General features: G+C 40.1%; 1 protein-coding gene across 1 annotated transcript in view; it reads left to right on the top strand.

The window, feature by feature from the left end:
- The window catches only part of HAG1 (histone acetyltransferase of the GNAT family 1), an 88,080-nt gene extending 74,810 nt beyond the window's left edge, over positions 1-13,270 (top strand). Inside the window, exons 9-14 of the mRNA XM_088960429.1 lie at positions 244-298; positions 623-741; positions 6,723-6,816; positions 12,504-12,645; positions 12,723-12,882; positions 12,977-13,270. Coding sequence (XP_088816555.1) covers positions 244-298; positions 623-741; positions 6,723-6,816; positions 12,504-12,645; positions 12,723-12,783 — 471 coding nt within the window. The 3' untranslated portion in view covers positions 12,784-12,882; positions 12,977-13,270. The remainder of the gene's footprint in view (positions 1-243; positions 299-622; positions 742-6,722; positions 6,817-12,503; positions 12,646-12,722; positions 12,883-12,976) is intronic.
- Positions 13,271-17,020: the final 3,750 nt, after the last annotated feature.

Here is a 17,020-nt window from a genome sequence, read left to right as displayed (position 1 = left end):
TTCCTTTGCAACAATGGTATGGGCTAGTTTCCTTCTCCTTTCTGGCAGTTCTTATTCAGACCAATTGTTTTATCTGTTAAGATTGGTCTTTAATAAATGATTAAATGAAAACTGCCAGAGATGTTTGAAGTTTTTTTTTTTTTTTTTTTCCTTTTGATCTGTATCATTGTTTTTATGGGATGGATGCATATGGCTTGTATTAAAAAACTGGTACTCATTAATATCTTTTTTTTTTTCCTTCAGAAAGAAGCTGGTATTCCCAGAAAAATAATCAAAGTTGAGGATATCCCTGGTTTGAGTAAGTAGCTTGTTGGATTTGCAAAATAGAGAGATTTTTAACTGCTATGCAACAAGATTCCAATATGACAGCTCTATACTAGAAGAACTTTTAACTTTACACATATGTGTTGTTAAGCTTCTATTTATGTACTTGTAAAATTTAACACGTCTATCAACTTGCTCCATGTCCTTTTCTTTCATTTTATACACATCTATGGACATGGAGCAAGTTGATGGATCACTATTGGTGTTTTTGTTACATTTTTAGTCTAGGAGTTGAGAATTTTTTTGCGTGTTTTTGGTGTAATTTTGCATAATAACCTGTAGTCATTTTTTTCAATAGGGGAAGCTGGATGGACTCCAGATCAGTGGGGTCATTCAAGGTTTAGAACAGTACTTCCTTCGACAGATAGTTCCAACTATCGCGAATCACTGAATTCCTTCATGCGCTCGCTATTAAAGGCAAGTTTCATGATCCACTGCAAAGATAACAATATGCAGTTGGCATTTTAAAGTTACACTTGAAAGCTGTTTTAAATTTATCATTCCTTGGGGGCAACAATTATTTAACCTGCTATACAAAATGGAACCAGTAATACTCAAACTGAGCAAATTTTTTATCTGGGTAAGTTAACTACTTAATTTCATTAAAATAAAAGTGTATACAAGCTCTATTACAGGACTGTTATCAGTCTTGAACCCTAATGGATTTCAGGTTCGAAAATAAGAAGAAAGGTAAAGAGAAAAGAGGAGGAAGAGGGAAGAGAAGCAGTAGAACACAAGAGTTGAAAAGGAGGAGCAGAAGCTTAATGTTCTGCTGCCGCCACTTTAATTAATATTTATAGGTTATGCTCATTACATGGAAAGGACAGATCTGCCCTTAGTCTTTACATAACAAATAGAGCAAAAATAAGACTGAAATAAATAACTGAAACAACTAAATGACCAATAACTAACCCTAGGAAGACTAGAACACCTTCTACCCTACGAACCGTAGCTGTGGGGCCCATATCAGTGTTCTCTACACTCCCCCTCAAGCTTGGATAGATCATTCCCAACTTCAATATGTTTATCATTCTCAACTTGGATAGATCCGCCTCTAGCTTCTTCCGTGGTACAGCTTTGGTGAGGATATCTGTCAGCTGCATGTTGGAGGTCATGTATGGGAGACACTTCTTGTGATGAGACCCTCTCTCGTACAAAGTGTCGATCAACTTCAATATGTTTAGTTCTGTCATGCTGCATCGAGTTGTGTGCTATATTAATAGCCGCTTGATTATCACAATACAGCATCAGGGGCTTCTCATACTCAATACCCAACTCCTCAAGTAGTGATCTCAGCCAAAGAATTTCAGCCACTCCGTTAGCCATTGACCTGTACTCAGCTTCAACACTAGATCAGGAGACAACACTCTGTTTCTTACTCCTCCAAGAGACCAGGTTACCTCCCACAAGGGCACAATATCCAGAGGTAGACCTTCTGTCATCAACACTCCAGCCCAATCGGCATTCATATAGACTTCCACTTTCATGTGGTCATTGTTCTTGAACAGTATACCTCTACCCAGGCATCTCTTCAAGTATGCTAGTATTCTTTCTGCTGCTAGAAGGTGCGTGGTTCTAGGAGAATGCATGTACTGACTGACAACACTAACTGCATAACTGATATCTGGCCGAGTGAGACATAGGTATAGGAGCTTTCCCACTAACCGTTGGAACATAACTTTGTCTTCAAGCAGCTCCCCACTCTCTGCACTAATCTTGTGGTTCTGTTCAATGGGTGTATCTGCAGGTTTGACACCTGGCTTTCCAGTTTCAGCCAACAGATCTAGAACATATTTCCTCTAAGAGACAAAGATCTCCTGTTTAGATCTAGCAACCTCAATACCCAAAAAATACCGTAGTGTACCCAGATCTTTCACCTCAAACTCTTGATGGAGTTGTTTGAGGGACTCAATCTCATGGCTGTCATTTCCTGTCACCACAATATCATCAATATATACTGCAAGTAGTGCTAGTGAGGACTCTACCCTCTTGATGAACAGTGTATGATCTGACTGGGCCTGTACATAACTGAACTTCCCAAGGGCTAGTCTGAATCTGTCGAACCAAACTCTTGGTGACTGCTTCAAACCATACAATGCCTTGTTGAGCCGGCATACCTTCTTACCTGCCTCTGTATCATAGAATCCAGGAGGCAACTGCATGTAAACCTCTTCCTGCAAGTCCCCATTCAGGAAAGCATTTTTAACATCCATTTGGTACAAAGGCCAAGTGTAGCTTGTTGCAAGAGATAATAGAACCCGAATGGTGGTCATCTTGTCTACCGGGGCAAATTTCTCCAAGTAATCTATACCATAAGTCTGAGTAAATACCCATCTTTATCCAACTGGTTTCTTTCCTTTGGGCAAGTCAACTAGCTCCCATGTATTATTTTTCAACAGGGCATCCATTTCAACTTGCATTACACCTCTCCACTCCGGGACTGATAGGGCTTCTTGCACTGTTCTTGGAATAGGGACATTAGCAACGGAAGTGAGATAGGACTTGTAGGAGGGAGATAGGCGATCATAGGACAAAAACTGGGAGATGCAGTGGGTTGTAGATGTGGTGCAATGCCGTTTTCCTTTACGGATGGCAATGGGAAGGTCAAGGTCATCTACAGGGGGTGAGGTAGCAACAATGGAAGGAGTCTTTGTGCGCCCTGGGACTGTAATATCTGGACTTGGAGCCGCAGAAGAGGTTGGAGCTGGCCGGGACTGCTGATGATCGGGATTAACCTGTTTGCATTGCCTGTGATAGACTCTCAACTCCCGATCCCCCTGACCACCTTCGCTACTGCAGCCCTCATTACCCACTAGAATAGGTAAGGGAACAACTTCGAAAGTATTAACCCTGCCCTCACTGCACTCCCCCTGAAGAAAAGGACCCAAATCTCCACGTCACTACTCTCCCCTTGAGGAGAGACCCGAGAATAGTAGGGTGTCTCCTCAAAGAAAGTGACATCCATGGATACAAACTTCTTCCCTGAGATAGGATCATAGCAACAATAACCCTTTTGGGTTTGTGCATAACCAAGAAAGATGCATTTGGAGGCCTTGGGTTCGAACTTGGAGTGATGGGGACCGAGAAGCTGAACAAAACAGGTACAACCAAATGTTTTGAGGGGAATAGTGAACAACTCCTCATCTGGGTATAGATGGGAAAAAGGAGATGACATATCAAGAACCCAGGAAGGAACCCGATTAATAAGATATACCGCCGTAAGGATAGCATCACCCCAGAAGCGAATAGGGACATTGGAGGTAAACATAATGCTTCTAGCCACCTCCAAGATGTGCCTATTCTTCCTTTCTGCAACCCCATTCTGTTGAGGTGTATGAGGGCAAGTGCTTTGGTGAATAACCCCATGAGTAAGAAGGTAAGATGCCAATGGCTTAGCAAAGTATTCCTTTGCATTATCAGATCTAAGAACTTTGATCTTGGCATCAAACTGGGTTAGGATCATTTAGTGAAAGTTTTGGGTCAGGGCGGGAACCTCATCTCGTGAACGCATAAGATAAGCCCAAGAAAACCAGGTATGGTCATCAACAAATAACAGAAAATATCTGTACCCACCCATGGAAGGTATGTGATATGGCCCCAAACATTCGTATGCACAAGATCAAAAGGACGATTGCTCATTTTATTGCTCAACGAATAAGAGTGTCTACAATGTTTAGCAAACTCACAACTTTCACATTGCAACTGGGACAACTCAACAGACTCGAACAAATTAGGAAACAGGCTCCTTAAGGACCGAAAAGACAAATGACCCAATCGGTTATGCCAAAGCATTACCGAACTCACACTCTGGGAAACAAGTGACTTCTTATCCCCTGACTCTTTCCGACGAGAACTCTCCCCGAGCAGATAGATCCCATTCGTCTCACAGCCAGTCCCAATCACCTTCTTCGTCTTCAGGTCCTGAAAAACACACCGGTCAGGGAAGAAGGTTACTGAGCAGTTCATGTGTTTGGTAATACTACTGACTAAAAGGAGATTAGTATCAAGCTTAAGGATATGTAAGACAGAAGACAAGGAGATGGTATCCGATAGCTTGATGTCACCTTTGCCAGAAATGGGGACAAGAGAGCCATCAACAATAGATACTTTATCCTACCAAAAGATAAATGATAAGTGGTAAACAATGAAGGCAAGTTAGTCATATGGTCGGATGCACCTGAATCTATTACCCAACAGGGTTCAGTGGTACTCAGAGCCGAGGCATGGCATGTTGAGGCTCGAGTACCTGAATTTGCGGAAGCAAATGTGGCGGGGGCTAATGGTGATTGCGGTGGCTGAGCTGAGTTCCCAACTTCCCCTTCCAACCGTATAAGAGCAGCCCGAACTGCGGCTAAGGTCTCTAAGAATGTGCCTCTTGTGCCATACGAGGATGCTGAATCAGTATGCACTGCCACATGAACGTTACCCTTCTTGCTTCTTAACTTTGTCGGGACCAAATAAGGGTGTAGCTTCCTACATGTTTCTTTTGTGTGTTTGGGTTTCTTATAATGCCCACATACCACATAACTGCTGTTCCCAATACTACCTTCTGCTTTATTCTTAAACTCCATTTCGGTCAAGAACTAGAGGTCTCAAAATTAGGGTTACTACAGTCAAAACCAGCACTTGGACTATCAACCACAATCACAAAATCAGTATAGAACCAATCTGTACTCACAGTAGATGTACATGAAACAGGTATAAAACTGATATGAAATTAGTAACCACACACAACAACAACAGTCTGAACTGTTTTCACCCCCTTTGAAGAGTTCGAAACCCCAAAAGAAAACTAAAAAACAGTTTGAAGAACAAACTGATATGCTGAAGTCGAATTGGGGTTTTAATCAGTCCTAAAAGCAAATTCTCAGCCGTACACTCTAGACAATACCGTACGGATAAGGCTTGTAGTAGGGTTAATATGAAACCCTAAAACTGTTCAATGTTGAGGAGAGAACTATTAGGGTTTGCCACAGTATTAGATCACAAGGTTCAGTCCAGTACTAGGGTTTGTCGCAGGATTAAGACAAAACCCTAGAGGATAGAAAGATAAACCCTAAAGTGGCTCGGCCGCCCTTACTAGATAGGTCCAACCTATCTTCTCTGATAGTACTTCTTTCAGAAAATAAAAAACTTACAATAGGATGTTGTTCGTTGCCTTCCAAGGTTACCCGAACCCTAGCCTTCTCTGATTCTTCCTAATCACCAACTTGCTGCAACTGTGGCAATTCTTCAAATAGCTGCTAATCCTCTAGAGATCTCCAAGAACCAATCAACGAACTCTACTTTCTCAGCTTCTAGCCTTAGATGGTTCTCATGTGGTCGGCTGGACTAGACTGACATGAGAAACCCTAGCTCTAATACCAAGTAGAAGTTCAGGACTGTTATCAGTCTTGAACCCTAATGGATTTCAGGTTCGAAAATAAGAAGAAAGGTAAAGAGAAAAGAGGAGGAAGAGGGAAGAGAAGCAATAGAACACAAGAGTTGAAAAGGATGAGCAGAAGCTTAATGTTCTGCCACCGCCACTTTAATTAATATTTATAGGTTATGCTCATTACATGGAAAGGACAGATCTGCCCTTAGTCTTTACATAACAAATAGAGCAAAATTAAGACCGAAATAAATAACTGAAACAACTAAATGACCAATAGCTAACCCTAGGAAGACTAGAACACCTTCTACCCTACGAACATAGTGGGACCGTAGCTGTGGGGCCCACATCAGTGTTCTCTACAAAGATATACACCGAAATTCCCCATCAGTGCAAAACACAGAATAACCTCAAAAAGAAAGAGCAAGCCACCTAGAATCTTATTCCTATGAGCCAAGGAAAACACAAATCCTAACATGCTACACAATAAAACAAATTGAGGCTAACATCATCCTAGCCAAGCACCACCAAGGACTAGACTCTCTGGCAAAGGCTCCCTAAATCCCCATTTCAAAGCTGCACCTCTGACAAAAAATTACAAGGTTGAATGGCTGCCCCTCCTTCCTCTCCCTCTTCCTTTGGTCGCCAGCTATTCCCCACTCTAATTCCCCTTTTTAGTTCAATTTATACAAGGAATTTTCTTATACTCCCCGGGTAATTGAATCAAACTTCAATTATTATTTGCATGTACATTTGCATCTATATGAATACACAAACATGCACAGATAGACAATCAGTGACATGCATTTCTCCTTTATCATCTTATGCCATTTTTTTGGTCTAGTTCCTTATTTCATAGTTACCAAATGATAGAAGAAGAATTACTATTAGTGGGTTACACAATGTAAACTATAACATGTATCCTATTGCACACCAGAAGCAAGTAGAGATAGTCATGTCCTTGTAAACACACTTTTTTCTAATTCTACATGCCTTTTTTAAATGCTTTGGCTTTCAATGTAAACAGATAATGCATGATCATCCTGATTCTTGGCCATTCAAGGAGCCTGTTGATGGACGTGATGTGCCTGATTATTATGATATCATCAAAGACCCTATGGGTAAGAAAGACATGTAGTTCATGAAAGCCTTTATTTTATCTTTCTTGCCTAATAGTTGCAAATTCTATACGCTTAGCCTTTGCAATTGTGTTGCACAGTATTACCAAATGATGGGGGCATGCTAGTAGGCAAGTGACTCCATGTTGGCACATCTTTTTTTTTCTTGATAAGACATTTTGACACATCTTCATTTTTATTTAAGTTTTCTTGATTCTTCGACATATTGAGTTTAAACAAATTGAGCTAGAAAGCTTTGTCATGTGATATGTATAGGCTCTCCAGAAGAAAAGCACAGTAAGAGGGTGATAAGGCAATATAAACAGAGCCTCAGTGACATTCCTAGGTATAGGCACAGAATCCAGGGAAGAAAGAAAAGCACAGTAAGAGGGTGATAAGGCACTGTAGGAAAGATGGTGTGAACTGCAGTGGATTGTACACTTTCTCTTCCCCTTACGAAGTGCAATGGGAAAATCAAGGTCAGTGGGATCAGCTACAACAATGGTGTTAGGGACAGAAACATTATCATCAGAAAACATAATAGGCACAGGCTCAAGAGATACTTGGAGCTGTATCTACCGAATCTGGAGTTTCAGAAGGACTGATAGAGAGTGGTGTGGGTTGAGGATGTGTGGAGTCAACCATCATCTGTCGGCGTTGATATTGCTGTGAGGCTGCCCGTAGTGGCTCAGGTAATGAAATTGGAGGTGTAGGTGCTGGCTGAACTAATGGTACAAGTGGTGGCTGAACTGATGTAGATGCTGGCTGAACTGATGGAGGCACCACAGAAACAGGAAGGGGAACAAATTGTGAGTTCTTCTCCCCAAAACTCTCCCCCTGAGGAGAACCACTCGAGAAGAATGTGGATTCAAAAAAGGGTAACATCCATAGTGACAAATCTGCTCCTCGACACTGCGTCATAACAACAATACCCCTTTTGGTTCTGAGCATACCCAAGAAAAACACATTTCTTGGCCTTAGGATCCAATTTCGTACGATGAGGGCCAAGAATGTGAACAAAAGAAACACAACCAAAAATCCTCAGAGGTATATGAAATATCTCTCCATCTAGAAAAAGAAGGCTAAATGGCACCTTAAACCCCAAAGTCTGTGAAGGAACACGGTTAATCAAATGCACAACTGTAAGAATTGCTTCTCCCCAGAACTGCACAGGAATTGAAGCACACACCATAAGACTCCTTGCCACCTCCACAATGTGTCTGTTTTTCCTCTCAGCAACTCCATTCTGTTGCAGTGTATATGCACAACTGCTCTGATGAACTACACCATGTTCTAAGAGATACGTGGTCAGGTCTTTCTCAAAGTACTCTCTAGGATTATCTGATCTAGAAGCCTTAGTTCTCACTCCAAATTGTGTGAGAACCATCTGGTGGAATTGTCATACTAAGTTAGGAACCTCATCACGTGATCTCATCAAATATATCCAAGAATATTGTGTATAATCATCCACAAACAAGAGAAAGTAATGGAATTCTCCCACAAGCAAAAGTACTTCTTTCATTACTTGGTTTAAAAAACTGTCTACAATGCTTTTTAACTGACAACTCTCACACTCCAAAGTAGATAATTGAACAGACTCAAACAACTTTGGGAAAAGACATTTCAAAGAACTAAAAGAAAAGTGTTCCAAGCGCTTGTGCCAAAGCATAATCTGGTTCACTGACTTTGACCCACTATTGCTGCTATTGCTAACATGATGGCCTTGATGTCTCGGAATCTCATCTAGAAGGTAGACTCCATTCACCTCACGACCACTCCCAATCATCTTCTTTGACTCCAGATCCTGCAAAACACAATTATCAAGAAGAAAGGTCACAGAATAATTCAATTTTTTTGTCAAAGAACTAACAGACAGTAGGTTGGTATGAAGTCTAGGGACATGTAAAACAAAAGACAGAGTTATATCATTGGTCACTCTAACTGTCCCCTTCCCAGCAATGGGCATATGTGAACCATCTACTGTGGAGACTCTGTCTCTACGAGAGCACAACCGATAGGAACTGAAAAAGGTAGGGGCATTAGTCATATGCTTAGAAGCTCCTGAATCTATAATCCAGGGAGGTCCCTCCTTACCTGAAGTGGATGCAAGATTTGCAATTGCATATGAACTACCTGTATGTGCAAAGGAAGTGGTGTAGTTGGCTCCTGTATTCTGTTGTCCATGTAGAAGGTTAGAGCTGGGTGAATCTTTCTTACTCATAAACTGTCCAAACCTCTCCAATTCTGTTCTCACTGTTGCTACTGCAATGGATTCACAATCAGTTTGGGAGAGAGGGGCTGAAGAGTCCTGTAGTAGCTACATTTTCATTTCCCTTCTTGTTTCTTATCCGATCAGGCATAAGACTTGGATGAAGCTTCCAATAAGTGTCCCTGGTATGCTTACGCTTCTTGCAATAATCACACACCAAGTCCTTATCTTCCCTTCTAGTCTCACTACTCCCCCTGTCTCCATTCGGCTTAGATTTTCTTGTACCAACCATAGCCAACTAGTCAATCTCAGGCTGTCTCAGCAATACATTCCTCCTACTCCTCTCTAGAGACAAAAGCATAGGCATGAGAGAGTGTCACACCCTCCCTAAAAAGAATATGTTGCCTAGCAATGTCAAATTCAGGGTTCAACTCTGCCAAGAACTCAAAAACCCTATTCCTCTCTACCAGTCTGTGATAAGTTGCTGCATCATTTACACTTTCCCATACACAGTTTCTAAGTGATCTATTTCCTGCCATAAGGTTTTCAGTATAGAGAAATACACAACAAGAGGTTTTTCTCCCTGTTTCATACTTATCACCTGATTTCAATCACTCCATCCCAAATCTCCCTAATAGTATTAGCCCATAGGATATTTTTTGCAATATGAGGTAACATAGAATTACACAGCCCATAGCTGATTGTGCCCACTCCAAATAATTTGTACCATCAAGTTTTATTGTAGTAATGATCCCAGACCAAAAAATATCACTACTACCTCCAACACCCAGTCCCACAGTATTGGTAGATTTCATCTCGGTATTCCAACTCTCCATTTTACTTCAAGCAGTTCAACAGTAAGAAAAAAAAATAGATTGGAGACCTTCAAAAAATAATTTAATATCACACAGAAACCAACCCTTTCGGAAGAAGAAAACCTTAGCTAGAGGGAAATCTCTCTCCTCCCCACGCCTCCCAACAGAGAGAAAAGTGAATCGATCACTCCGAGAGACCTAGAAAATTCCATAAACTAAACCGCCCTCTTCAGAAAATCAAAAGAAAACTAACAATACCTGGGCGCCCAAGATTAGATAAAAAACAAAGAGTCCAACTTTTCTAGGACTCTTCCCCGTACTCCAATTCTTCCTGATTTTGATGCCGAACAGTAGATCACCTTCCTGGTGTCGAGATCCCACCAAAAACTCCAAGAACTGGGCAATCTATAGCATATCGATCAGCCCTTCATGTAGTCGGCTGATCTAGGGCTGCATGAGAATGCTTCAAGAAACCCTAGCCAATGCTCTGATACCAAGTAGGAATCCGCTGAATTAAAATATATGAAACAAAGTAGTTTCTTGAAGAGAGAAGGAAGAGAGAAGGAGAAGAAGAGAAGTTTGAAAGAAAAGAGAGCAAAAATCTGGCCGCCCCCTTCACTTATTATTTATACTAAAATAATAAAACAATACAAAGACAAATATGCCCTTATAGGGTGGCAAAACATAAAACAGCATATGTAACACAAAAACATAATAAAATTTGGACTTACATAACTACTGCGGTCCCCACCCCTATCTAACAACTAACATAAAACATCTACTTAAAAAAACATCATAAAGCTAATTAATCTTCAACAGATTGTTCAAGGATGACATCGATTTTTAGACAGATTGAAGGCATTCCTACAGGAACACTTTCAGACAAAGGACCTTGGCAAATTGAAATACTTTTTGGGCATAGAGGTAGCAAGATCTAAGCATGGCATTATTTTGTGTAAGAGGAAATATGTGTTTGATTTACTGGAAGAAACAGGTTTGTTGGGTACTAAACCGACTAAGACACCTATGAAAACAAATACGAGGCTGAGCAGTGATATAGGTGAAGTATTTGAAGACCCTGGCAGATACCGATGTCTTGTAGGCAAACTAAACTACCTAACCATTACTCGGCCAGATATTTCATTTGCGGTTAGTGTGGTGAGTTAGTTCATGCAGAAACCTTTGGTCCCACATTGGAATGCAGTGCTAAGGATTGTGAGGTACTTGAAAGGAGCTCCTGGTCGTGGTTTGTTGTACAAAAGTGGTGGAAAACTAGAAGTAGAAAGATACACCGATGCTGATTGGGTAGGTTCTATGTCTGATAGACGGTCTACCACAGGCTATTGCACCTTTTTGGGGGGTAACCTGGTAAAATGGAAAAGTAAGAAGCAGAATATAGGGCCATGGCACATACTACTTGTGAATTAGTGTGGCTAAGGAACCTTCTACAGGAGATAGGATATGACATTAGTACTCTAATGAAGCTCTATTGTGACAATCAGGTAGTGGTTCATATCTCTTCCAATCCGATGTTTCATGAAACAACCAAGCACATCAAAGTTGACTGTCATTTTGTGAGAGAGAAGGTGCTGAATGGAGTGATAGAGACTGCATATGTTAATATGGGAAATCAGTGGGCAGTGTTAGCGAAGGGGTATTTTGGTCTTTGTACTTGTTGAGAATGCTGATGTGTACTATTATGTTAGTTCGAGTGCCTCTTACTTAAATAAGGGCACTTATGTCTTTTCCAATTACATTAATAATATAATAACAGGTCTGGCCGAAACTGGGGTTGACTTTTCCTATTTTCAAACTAGACCTTTTCTCTTCTTCTTCCTCTTTCTTCTTCTTTCCTCTCCTCCTTCTTGCTGTTTACTTTACTTTTCAGCTAACAAACAAAACAGACTTCTAGGGCAGGCCGAACTTCAACACTTAACTTAGAGGAAGGGCGAAGGGGGGTATATACAAAGTTATACCTACGAGATGCTTTAGAAAAATAAATAGGACAAAGACTATGTGAATGAAAATTGCACTATAATAGAATTTGGAATGAGGTGTAATTAGAAATTTCTGGCTTGTAACAACCATTTGTTTGTCCTTGTTTATAAATCCGCAGCAAGAGATAGAAGAGGAAGCAAATTATGTGGTAGATACATCTTAAATGTTGTTTTACCAGTAACTACTAATGAAATCCAAAAGGGAAATTTACTAGAGTTGGGAAGACTGGAGTTTTAGATAAATCAAGGACATGCATAGGGAGGCTCAAAAGACATGCATTGAAGGAGTGAGAAAAGATACCGATCAAAAAAGGAGTGAGAAAAGATTGGAGGATTCTTTGTCTAATTTGGGATATGGCTTGTGATAGAGTGAAAAGGCAACAGGATTTGTGCAGCTAACCCCAAGTAGTTAGATATGGTTTTAAGTATTTCATTAGCTATTTTTAGATCTCAAATATACAATTTATGCATCACAGGTTTCTTCTCTTTTCACTCACTTGTTTTTCATTTCTTTCTTGCCACCCTTTCAACACACACCTGTTAGAAGTAGATTTTTGAGATGAGCTGACTAACTATGGAAAATTTGTTCCATTTTGTTCCTTACACCCATTGGAAAAGTTCACCACATGGTGGGTATCAGATGTTCTGATCAATATTTCTCTTCTACAGATTTAAAAACAATGTCAAAGAGGCTGGAATCTGGACAATACTATGTTACATTTGAGATGTTTGTTGCAGATGTCAAGAGGATGTTTGCCAATGCACGCACCTACAACTCACCCGACACCATCTACTATAAATGTGCAACCAGGTGAGTTTGGTGCTCTGATCCCCTATTTCATCCTTTTTTTTTCTTTTCTACTAATTGTAATTTACCATAATTCATAGGCTGGAAAATCATTTCTCAACCAAAGTCCAAGTTCATCTTCAATCCAAACTTCAGCAATAATGAAATTCAAATACCATGAATGTGACTGTTGTTCATGTGGTTGCGTTCTGATTCTGATCATTTCAGCGCTTGCACTGTATCATTTCTGCTGTCAAAGTGGTATACATTTTTTTATCTTTTTTCCTTTTATTTTTTAAATTCTGTTTAAATATGGACAGTTTAAACTTCTGATGATGATACTGATTTCCAACAGGTTCTAAAATATTCCTGCAATGATTGTACGGTAATAGTACAAAAAGCTTTACAAGATTGCCAAAAAAATTCAGTGTATTTTATTTTAAATGCTATCTGCAATATCTGGCACAAAATGACCAAATCTAGTGGTGGTAATTTTGAGTCTTGTAATTGAGTACCTGTATTCGTGGACAAAGGAATTCAGGCCCGGGTGTACAAGGTTTGGAATTTCTTTCATGTATTTTTATGCATTTCTTATGATTCTAAATTCAGAAAGAGAGTTCTTACCAATAAGAATTATTTCTGTTTTCCACTTGGACCTTAGAAAATGAAATCATATGCTGGCAGTTGGTCAACATTATACCATCACAACCTCTAAACTACAAATACATAGTTTCCATAGGCCTCAGTAAATAATTGTAAAATTTTACTCTGGAGCTCATTTTGATTGTAATGACCTTTGAATTTACAAATTCATCCACAGGTTGAGGTATTTAGATGGGGTGCTACATCCATTCGTCCAAAGCGCCTAAATAGCAAATTTCTATAAGACATGAAAATGTTGTTTTAAACATTGATTTTCTATGGTAAATCTTCCGTTAATGCAGGAAACTTAGCTAGTAAATGACAGCTCTGAGCTAGTGGATGACAGCAGATCTTGGGGGAATGAATAAGCTTTGCTAAATCAAGGTTTAAATTACCTACTTGTAACTCTAACAACACTAAGTCTCTCTCCCTAATGTTATAAACTTATAATCTTCAAGACAATGTTCAAAGTATCGACACGTATTGGCCGATATGTATCATTTTGGGACCCTTCCGACACACCCTTACAGTGGGTTTATCGGGGATCTGTCTGGTTTAGGGGGTGGAGGAGCTCTAAACTGGCCTCCCTGAACTGGCTTTGAAAGAAAAAAGTAAAAAAAGGTATTGATTTGTCCGATGCATCGGTAGGGGCACATCGGGCGTACCGATATTTTGAACCTTGAAGGAGGATGCAGTGGAGGCGGAATATCACAAGAGTAATGTTTTCAAAACCAGATCGGATTGGATGGTCGGATCAAGAAAGTTGGGAATTGGTCACCTAATCGTTCTATTTTACCTCAATGTCGCTTTTTGGTCAAAACCATTGATTTAACCAACAAACCACTGACCCAAGCAATCAAACTGTTGACCCAAAACAGAATGGGCCATTTGTTCAGACTAGATGGTTGGACTGTTTGACCTAGGAACCAGTCCCCAAAACGGTTGTGTCCGGTCTGGTTTTAAATACCTTGCACAAGAGTGACTTCTCTTGTGCCTATTTATTGGAAAACGGATGCTAAAGAGGCTTGGTCATTAGAGTTCAAAGGTCACAAAGAACAAGGTGTGTATGCATGAGCTTTTTGCATTTGCACAAAACGTTCCTTTTTATTGGAGAGATTGTGTAAATGTTTTTTCTAAGAAAAAACTGAAGGGATGTGAGATCCATCACATAGACGCCCAAATCGTGCGGAATAGGGTGGGCAAATTTCAAAAATTTCTCTCCCTTTAACTAGGAGTCGTATTCCCTATTTTTGAAAAAATCATATTTTTAATGATCAATCTTGAACCATAAACCGAATCAGATTTGAAATGAAACAGTAACAGAGGGATATACATGATACAAAGAAATAATATCTTTCAATGGAGGTGTTCGCGCCTAAAGAAGATCACCAAAGATTGCTCCCACTGAAAATGACAGTGGATAGAGGAGTAGAATCAACAAGGTCTGTCCCACAAACCGAATTCTTCAGCAAGAATCCAATGGAGATAGTGAACACTTCCTATCAACCTTTTAGCAAAGACTGATGTCAAGATCCAATCTTGACCACTCCTAAGATGTTGGAGAACGAACTGGCAGTATGGCGGTGGCAGGAAGGGATCACAGGGAGAAGGTGCAGTTACACTGTGTATTCTTCTCTTTGTAATTCGAGATCTAGTATCTCTGGAACTTTTGGGATGGTTTGGATGGTTCGACCCCTTCGGCCTTTATAGGCTTAAAGAGATCAGCTCCCAATTTCATCTGGAGTTTCCTAATTCAGACCATTATCTGAATTATGATAATGGTCTGAATTAGGAAACCCTTATCTTATCTGCAGATAAGATAAGGATAAAACCCTTATCTTATCTGCAGATTAAATCAACTTTCTCCTGATCTTATCAAGAGGTTTCCAGATCTGAATTCAGATCTGATATCTCTGAGTGGATAGGGTAGGACTTTATCCTATCTGTTGATTTAATCCCAGATCCGCCCCCTCTATTTAATCAAAAGGACTAGTTCGAAATGGGCTTCAGGCCCAATAAGTCTATGTGCTCAAAACAACTTTCAAACTACTGCCTAGTTGGGCTTCTTTGTATGGTGTGGGACCCAAGCATTGATGTACACATCAACCACATGAGTTCGGCCCAGCCTTTGTTACAAGGCCTAGCCGAATACACTGTTGTGGACAGTGCACCCCCTGAAACCCATCACATGGGCTTCTATTGGGCCGAACACTTACATTAAGTGGTCCTTAGGCCAAGCCACCTTATAAAAACCCAAGGACTGTGAATGCAAGATTAGCCCATTAGGTATTACCCTCAGTGGCCTTATACTTAACCTCTCAACCCATAATGATCAAACATTGCCCGACAAGAGATGACCTCTCCCTCGGCTGCAAGGAACAGTGTTGCATTCTCTACTTATATGGATCTCAGGAATTAAAACATTTTGCAAACATTTTAGAAATCGTAATATATATATTTTTGTCTCATATAAAATATATTTTGCAAAACAAATCTCAACGATTGAAATCGATTGCCGGTAGTCTTGGTTTCCATCAAAGAGAGTGCATCCCCGATCATTACCTTTGTTCGACTAATGGACTGATCCTGTCACTATGATCACCCACTCAGATGAATTCTCGGACTCTCCCAACATACCCAAGTTTTGACTCCCACTAAGGATCTCACTGATTGGTACATCAAAGACAACCCAATCCGACACCTAGTGCAGTATCATAATCGAGTCTAGGGATCAGGTGTAACTTTCCAGTTTTTTCCATTAATCTCCAAGGTCCATGGCAATACTGGAAATCTGGTCCAATTCAAAGATTCAATTAATCATACACTACATGTGCCTTGGATCTCACCCCGACGACTGAGATAGGCCACCCCAACCGACTTGGTGGCACATCAATGTCAACCTTATCAGGATAGGTCTCCTCAGACCGACCCACCGGCTGTGAACATTCTAAACTAACACGAATCTTATTAAGTTTTTAGTTTAAGGGTATAACACAGAAACAAACCACAAGAACATGAATCAAATATACACTTTATTCATTTACAACAAACATCAAAAGTACATCATTCTGATTGAAACATTGGACAAAAATTCTACATCTTTGGAGTAAAGCAACATGATGTGATAGTGGACATTGAAATATGATTCCCCAATTGGAAATTGCATTTTGGGGCCAAGGCTTATGGTTCTGATCACTCAAACAACAAAATTTAACATCCTTTCATCATCATAGACCATGGAGCCTGGAAATCATCAAAGTACTAGTATCAATATACACAATACGTAATTGTGCGATTCAAAGTGGTGAAATATGCATAGAAGAAAACATTTTATGGTGCAAGCTTTGGATCAGATGTTTGGGAAGGCTATTTTCCGTTGAACATGGCCATTCGCTATTTATCCTAATTGTTAATGTATTGGCGACCCTGAAAACCAAACCAATATATATCAGCCAACACGCTCCATAGTAGAAATCATTGGTGCTGTTGAGTTGAGGAGCCGGTCTCATATCATTTTAGTGTTGTTCAGCGGGCGTGGTAGTTTAGCTCTTCTCTTACAATTTCCCTGATCAACTCTAATGTTAAGACCGTTCATTCTGAATGACACTACAGTTACCCAACCCTGACCTTACCAATGATATCTGATTATAATCGTGCTATAGTTTTGACCACATTCCTCACATCACATACCTTTCTAGCTCGCCTTTATATTACTCATGAACTTTATCCAAAGTACCGAGGGTCAATGTTAGAGTCC

Source organism: Nelumbo lutea, chromosome 1 (assembly GCF_056320005.1).
Source record: "Nelumbo lutea isolate HS-2025 chromosome 1, American lotus-T2T, whole genome shotgun sequence".
NCBI lineage: Eukaryota > Viridiplantae > Streptophyta > Magnoliopsida > Proteales > Nelumbonaceae > Nelumbo > Nelumbo lutea.
Note: the sequence above shows the minus strand (reverse complement) of the source record. Positions and strands in the feature narration are given on the sequence as shown.